Genomic DNA, 7,705 nt, shown 5'->3' on the forward strand with positions numbered 1-7,705 from the left:
ATTTCACCATAATGTGAAAGCTTTTTTTTATTTTGCATGTTCAAAACTTCTCTCATTTTCTTTAAAAATTAAAAAAATCTAGTTAATTAACTTGATAAGATCTAACGTTTGAGGAATAAGGAAATGAAATCATTTTCACTTATAAAATAATATTAATAATAAATAAGAAAAGAGTTATATAAGAATTTTTTAAAAACAACTTCACTGATAAATTAAACAATTTGTATAATAGTATTGTGTATTATTGTTTAAATTTAAATTATTACATTTAAATTAAAGTTTTTAATTATTATACATTTTTTTATTTACTGTTTATTTAACTAAAATAAATTGCAACTAGCTTTGGTGCAATTATAGAAGACCACTAAATTATCATTTTAATTGTAAAAATTAACACCAAATAATTTTTTTAAACAAATTAAAGATTCATTTAATACACTGAAAAAAATATTATTGGATTTACAAAAAAAAAAAATTAAGGTAAGTGTTTGCAAAGAATTTATTTGGGCTAAATTTAAACAAACAAATTAAGTTGAACCTTAATACATTTAATTAGTTTGTTTAAATTCAGCCCATATAAATAGTTTATAATTTCTTTTTTTTTCAGTGTACTATTTTTTATTTTCTAAATATAAATAAGAAATAGCCCAATAATCTATATTTCTTTATTACCTATTTACATTTTTATTACAGTTTAACACATTAAAGATTATTAAAATGTTAAATATATTGATATTATGCACAAATTAACACATTTTATACTGAATCAGTCCAAGTGGTTTGCAAATCATTATTATGAGCTCTTAAAATTAATTAAAATCCAACTTAGTTCGCTTAAAGCTCATCTAGCTACACTCTCAGAAAAAAGGTACACGGTGGGAGAACATACTGACCCAAGGAGGCTTGAACCAGTGACTTTCTTGCTGTGAGGCGATTGTTCTACCCACTGCGCCACCGTGACACCCAAGTTCTATTTTTATTTTTCAAAATATATGTAAAAATACACCAGTAATCTTTATTTCTTTATGACCTATTAACATTTTTAAATCGCAGCTCATCACATAATTAAACACTGATGAACACATTTAAAAGGGTTTCCAAAATCATTGTTATGAGTTCTAAAATTAATTTAAATTCAGCATAGTTCACTCAAAGCTCATCTTCATCTTTGGCACGGTGCTGTTTTTATTTAAACTGTTTCATTTAAAGTAACGAATCATTTAGACTGGTGCCAAAAAGCTCTCCTTGCATCAAACTGCAGTGAATCTCAGCACCAGCTGTCTTTATAACCTATCTCTGAGCCATAATAACACTAACATTCACCATCAGTTTGCTTCTTTTAACACTAACACGCTTATTTTCTCAGAATTACCCTTAAATCTGAGCAATTCTGTAAAAGACTGGAAACATTAATAGCCGTTGTGCACACTGTATAATTTATAATACAGTTTTAAATGGCATTATGAGAAGTGAAGCCTGATGTTTGAAAAGGAATAATAGGTTAAAATCTGTCTTACGTATTACATTCATAAAAACTCATGGAGAAAAAAATAAACCAGTCTTAATTCTGACTCATACAGGATCTCTGTAATGAATGATCAATGGAAAGCTGTGTATGAAACGAATGTATGGAGGAGTGTACGATATTGGAAAAAATGGAGTGTGCAATTTTTTTTATTAATATTCGATAAGATGATTTGGAATAACTCTATTTGAGTTTTCTTGGGAGTCTAACAATATCAAAGTCCCTTTAAGGCAAGTCTTTTCCCTCGGCAGCCATCTTTGAAACTCCTTTCGGGCATTCTGTTTGAATGGGGAAACATTAAATTCTCCAAAACTGTTTGCCAAGCCTACGATTAAATTTCGCATTAGGAATCACCAGTAAAACTAAACAACAACAGTCTCTTTAGTTTCATTTCTAAACCTTTGAATCACATAAAAACTGCAGAAACTCACTTCTGGTCCGAGCCACACCCCAGGAGAATCATCAGTCCAGAAACGAACATTTAGAAATGAAACTAAAGAGACGGTTGTTGTTTAATTGTTATTCGTAATATAAAATGGAATCGAAAGCGCAAGTAGATTTGGAGAATTTGATGTTTCCCCATTTAAACAGAATGCCCGAGCATACTGCCCGAGAGGTGTTTTTAAAGATGTCCGCCGAGTGAAATGACTTGCTTTAAAGAGTCTTTGGTAGTCTCTTTGGACTTTGGTTGTGGAAGCATATAAGTAGCAAAATTCATTTTGAAATATAATATGCTAAATGGCAATGTATTTCTGTATTTCAAATAGCATTTTTCAAGACATATGTGCAATGGTTGGTGCAAGATATACCATATGTGCAAGATATTTCCAATTTTCGTCACTTTCTTCATTTACTTGAAGAAACGTTGAGTTTAGTATATGCAGGAATCCTAATGATAATTTCAATACCTTTTAAAGACTTTCTCAGAATATTTTAAGACCTCATCGCCACTTCAAGTACTAATCAGGATCAAACCTTTAATTTAATAAACAATTGTTAATAAACAGCTTTAGTTAAATAAATTAATGGAGCACAACCATGCAACAGAAGCGCAGGAGATACAAAGCTTGAAAGAGTAAATCACAAGGTTGTTTTCAGCGACAGGCTTCAGCCACTGTTCAAACTCGTCTTTCTTCAACCAGGAGTATGCAAACTTACATTTTCCCATTTTGCCGTCTGTTTTGATATGGTTACGCAACATGTGGAGAGCTTCACATCTTTTTTCTGCGTTTGTCACAAATGACGTAACATCACCCGGATGGAGGAGCTTGGCCGGACCCGCCTGGCCAGAAGCAATCGCTTGGAACGAGCACACCATTGTAATATTAGGAAGATAATAAATATATTTATGCTTTTTTGAAGTCAAAAACTTTGGACAACACTTGAAAACCTCGTAAAAACGCAATTAAGACTTTTATACCTTTAAGGGCCTTAATTGTCTCAAAGTTTTCTCAAAATTTTACGCGGACACCCTGTTAGAAAAATAAATAAAGCTCACTGCACAAAAGTAAAAGGCTGAAATTGTCCTTTTTAATGTAAAAAAAATGTATTTAAAAAAGAAATATATAAAACAAGTATGAAGCAGTAACATACAAGACTAGCAATTTAGCATTACAAACACTGGTAAACTTTACAATAAGGTTTCATTCAATTAATCAATAACTGAACAAGGCATTATTTTAGTTTATTAACAAACTGTTTGCTGTGTGCATTTATTTCAAGATTTCTTAGTTATGCAGATGATCACATTTAAAAATGTATATTATCCAATATTAATTAATGCTGAATGTGGATTGTTTATCATTAGTTAACTAATTAACTGATGTGTAAGGGTTAGTTCACCCAAACATTTGAAAGTGAGTTTGTGTGTGTGCGTGGCTCCTGATGATACACTGAGATTACACTGTGGTAAATAATTGAAACAATAGCCCCTTTCACACATACAGACCTTTCCGGAAAATTACCGGCAATTTTCCGGAAAGGTTGTATGTGTGAACAGGTCCTTTTTGAAAATACCGGTAAATTCGTTCTGGCTATTTTCCGGAAAGAGAAGTTGTAACATTACCGGCAATTTGCCGGAATGCTGCGCTGTGTGAACGCAGAAGGAAGATTTCCGGAATAAGCTCGTGCATGTCTAGAACGTGCTGACGTGAGACGTCTGCTTTAGCCAATCACAACAGTCAGACGCATTTACGTCCGCGCGGTTTGTGAGAATAAAAGCCTTTGAATATTTTTCCAGACACATTTAGCTGCTAGAAGTTAGTCAGATAACGTTTATATGTTCTTCTTAATGCCAACTGTGCAAATAATCATCGATAAGATGCTTATGATAAGCCGTTGTTTGTTTACCTTCAAGCTTTGCGTGTGCCCATGAAACAGCCTGTGAGCGTCAGCACACGCACATATTATGAACATCTCGACATGCGAATATGATCCAGTGAAAGTTGTTTACAATATTGATCATCCACAGAGTTTGTAATTTAGTCAAATGTTTACAAATACAAGCGCAGCCGTTTAAAGCTCATTTGTGGTGAATGATGTCAGAATTTACCGGTATTTTGGAATGGATGTGTGAATGCTCTTTTCCGGAAAATTTCCGTAACGTCCTCGCCTGTGTGAACAGCGCTTTTTTGAATATACCGGTAAAGTCGTTCCGGAAATTTTCCGGATATTTACCGGTATCACTGTGTGAAAGGGGCTACTGTCAGGTTTTGTTTTGCCTCTATACTGTTTTGCCTCTCAAAGTGTTAGCTGCTGACTTGCATATGTTGACCACAGATTCAGCTACAAATATCTTTAATACTGAAGAAAACGTCACCTACATTGTGTATGTAACGGCTAATTAAATTTTATTAATACGGTGAACTATCCTTTAAGCCAATGAAACCTTATTGTAAATGATATACAGTACAAATATGTCATATAAAATCAGCAACAAGCTTTACATTTTATAAGTAGAATACAGTTTTTTAATGTTATGTTTTGATTCAGTGTTGGATAACTGAGGCTGAGAGGCAAAACAAATCAGTAGCCTCATTAAAGAAATATAACACTGTGGATTAACTAACTACACTTTATAATATCATGGCAGATATCTTTCATTGTCCACAGAACATGTCAGTCTGTAACAGCACTGATGTGTTGAAAAGGCACATACTGTATGTCATGATATGTAATACAGTATTCAATATACAGGCTGTACTAAACAGCAACAAGATAGGTTTGAGCTTTTTAGGCAACTCTGTATCGTCAGAGACAATCAAGAGTGCTGACAACTTCCTGAAACACCTACAAAAACATGGGGAATAAAAGACAGTTTATTGTTATGAAGGCACAAATCACACTAAAATGGAGGAAATATTTACTGTAGTATTTAACAATGAACTCACTTCTAAGTTTGTAAACAGGTACGACAGTGCAATGAAAAGCTTTCGCTCACGCTCACTATATCGCCAGCAGTGGATGGTTTGACCTAAAAACAACAACAACAAAAAAGAGCGTGTATACATATTAGTGGAAAATTCACCCACTAGAGCTACTACTTATGAAAATATATCACTCATGTTATGGAAATAAACTAATAAGGGGCTTACCCTGGACTTTCTGTTGAAATCCGCCTGCTGCATTGCCGATGCAGAAGCAGCCCTGCTCGAAGCTGATCTGATCATATTTTTCGATGTTGGCCAATAAAGTGCCATTCACAGGCAGGTATAGAGTGCTGCCGTTGGGCTGCCAGCTCTCCGACTGATACACACCTCTCTGGCCATCAATCAAGACAAAACCACCTAAAGGTGAGAGAAATAATAGCAATTTTAACTCTTTTTCAATTATTTAACTGGTGAATTTTTAACGGAGCAATCATTTGTATAGTATTTTCCTATTATATTTTACATCTGGAGACTTATTTCTTTTAGATGGCTAGAAAAAAATAAATATTGAAATAATGTAAAACTGCTGAGGTCAATATCATTAGCCCCCTTAAAGGATTTTCTTTTCCGATGGCTACAGAACAACCCACTGTTGACCAACGCCAACTGGATTTCATCAAGTAGGACGTGTTTCTGGATTATCATCTATGTCAGGGGTGGCCAACCCCGTTCCTGGAGAGCCACCTTCCTGCAGATTTCATGTCCTAATTAATTGGTTCAGGTGTATTTGATATGGGTAGCAACTGAAATCTGCAGGAAGGTGACTGCAGGAACAGGGTTGGCCACCCCTGCTCTTTGTTGATCCTGGAACAACATTTCTAATCAGAATTAAGAGATATGTTTACAGTTTATGCTAAGTTTAAGCTTATGGTTTGGTTTATGCATTTTTAAATGATTGTTATCCAACTATTCCCTCTGATTTTGGGAATAATTTACAGTATTGGTTGGGTTTTGGGGTGTAGGGAATAGGTATATATTACATTTTCAAACAATAATTATGTTCCAGGATCAAGATGTTAATCCAGGATTGCATTGTACTTGGCAAAATCTTGACGTGCGTTGACCAATGACTTGCCAATAACTTAGTTAAGCCATAAAAATTGCACTTTGCACCGAATACAAGTAGGATATTAAACAAAATGGTGCAATATGCTGTACTGTTATCATGACAAAGACCAAAGGAATTCGTTTTAAAAAATTAGTTTTTAAAAATACATTGAAAAAAATCTTTACGTAAAACAGCACTCGGTAAATATTTGAAAATTAATTAATTTTTCATAGGAGGGCTGGTAATAATTTTGCCTTCAACTGAATCTGTTTATAAACAAACATATAGGCCTATATGTAAGGCTAAACAATTTAATGTTTGAACATCGATATCTCAATGTGTAGATCTGCAATAGAATATACTACTATTAAATATTATTATTCATTCATTCATTTTCTTTTCAGCTAAGTCCCTTTATTAATCTGGGACGCCACAGCAGAATGAACCACCGACTTATCCAGCATATGTTTAACGCAGCGGAATGCTCTTTCAGCTGCAACCCTTCACTGGGAAACATCCATACACTCTCATTCACACACATAGACCTGCACCACATGTATTTGGACTTGTGGGGGAAACCGGAGCACCCAGAGGAAACCCACGCCAACAGGGGGAGAACATGCAAACTCTACACAGAAATGCCAACTGACCCAGCAACCTTTTTGCTGTGAGGCAAGAGTGCTTCAATGTTGTTATTTTTAAAGTTATTTATTCAATGATGAACATGTTATTTTACGTTTGATTATTAGATAGCCCTGAAAACCATAAAGCACTGTTTATTTTTTCTTTTAATTTATAATATTTTATGCAGATCCACTGCATAGAAAAATAAATATTTTTAAATAGACCTATTCAAATCATCTGGTGAATTTATATGCATATCGCCAAGGTATATTGCAGCAAAACAAAGTATCAAAATGTCAGATGTGCAGCCCTGACTATATGCTTTGCAAATTCTTCACAATTACAAGCCAAAGAAATGATTAATATTAGTGTTTATGTTAAAGATTTTAGCTTCGGAGTATGGCTAGATATAGATGTTAGTATGTCTTTACTGGTTAAATATTTAAATATAAAGCTTAAACTCAAAACCAAACTAAAAAAAAAACATCTAAAAGTAATGACCCGTTCAAAAGCTCAGCTGAGAGAGCAATACCTACGTTTCCTCAAGTTTTCTTTGGAGGGAAAACCATTAGCAGCGTCTCCTTCATTGCCATTTAGTGTACTGGCATCATTTCGTTTACGTTTACTGGGTAAACACGTCGGCGACGTTTCACTGAATCCATGAACCCATTTCAGACAAGCGTTACTGGACATAAGTCCACTGGGGTCCATCATTCATTCAGTACTCAATGGACTTGTGTGTAAATCAAATGTATATTACGTGCAGCTACAACGATATTTGAACATTTAAAAATGGATGCCACAATATCTGTGATAAAATATGTCTTAAGGAAATAAAACCAGCGCGTTATAAAGTCTTCAGTTTTGCTGTCTTGTTACACAGCGACAAGAGATTCACAACAAGCGCGCAACAAAACCAAAACAATGAGCCGTGACTAGATGTGCTCTTTTTGATATTGCCTGATTAAAATAACACTATTATTAACAATTTTCATACAATGTGTGAAAGAAGTTTATATTTAACGCATTGCCATGTTATAATATGTTATTATGAAAATAATGCGTTGTTGTTAATAACAA

General features: G+C 34.0%; 1 protein-coding gene across 3 annotated transcripts; it reads right to left on the minus strand.

Annotated features, from left to right (window-relative positions):
• Positions 1-3,033: 3,033 nt before the first annotated feature.
• On the minus strand, positions 3,034-7,537 carry si:dkey-109l4.3. Of its 3 annotated transcripts, none has more exons than XR_015506828.1 (5): positions 7,162-7,537; positions 5,119-5,310; positions 4,915-4,997; positions 4,228-4,813; positions 3,034-3,456 (listed from the first exon to the last, which is right to left on the minus strand). XR_015506828.1 is itself a non-coding variant. In NM_001044886.1 (4 exons), exons 1-4 carry the CDS (start codon positions 7,337-7,339, stop codon positions 4,775-4,777), a joined length of 492 nt encoding a protein of 163 aa, NP_001038351.1. In that variant the 5' UTR covers positions 7,340-7,523; the 3' UTR covers positions 4,515-4,774. The 3 variants fall into 3 exon arrangements, 1 of the variants encoding a protein (NP_001038351.1); XR_015506827.1 differs by having other exon boundaries at positions 3,034-3,473; positions 3,523-4,813; NM_001044886.1 differs by lacking the exon at positions 3,034-3,456 and having other exon boundaries at positions 4,515-4,813; positions 7,162-7,523.
• Between the last annotated feature and the right edge of the window lie 168 nt (positions 7,538-7,705).

Source organism: Danio rerio, chromosome 14, assembly GCF_052040795.2.
Source record: "Danio rerio strain M-AB ecotype USA chromosome 14, GRCz13ab, whole genome shotgun sequence".
NCBI lineage: Eukaryota > Metazoa > Chordata > Actinopteri > Cypriniformes > Danionidae > Danio > Danio rerio.

Bases quoted from the DNA above. Each gene is read 5' to 3' on its own strand.
- si:dkey-109l4.3 (NM_001044886.1), bottom strand. From the start codon at position 7,339: ATGATGGACCCCAGTGGACTTATGTCCAGTAACGCTTGTCTGAAATGG. The intron at 5,311-7,161 runs GTAGGTATTGCT...TCTCACCTTTAG, and splicing joins CAAAGAAAACTTGAGGAAAC to GTGGTTTTGTCTTGATTGAT. The intron at 4,814-4,914 runs GTGAGTTCATTG...ATGTTTTTGTAG, and splicing joins ACCTGTTTACAAACTTAGAA to GTGTTTCAGGAAGTTGTCAG.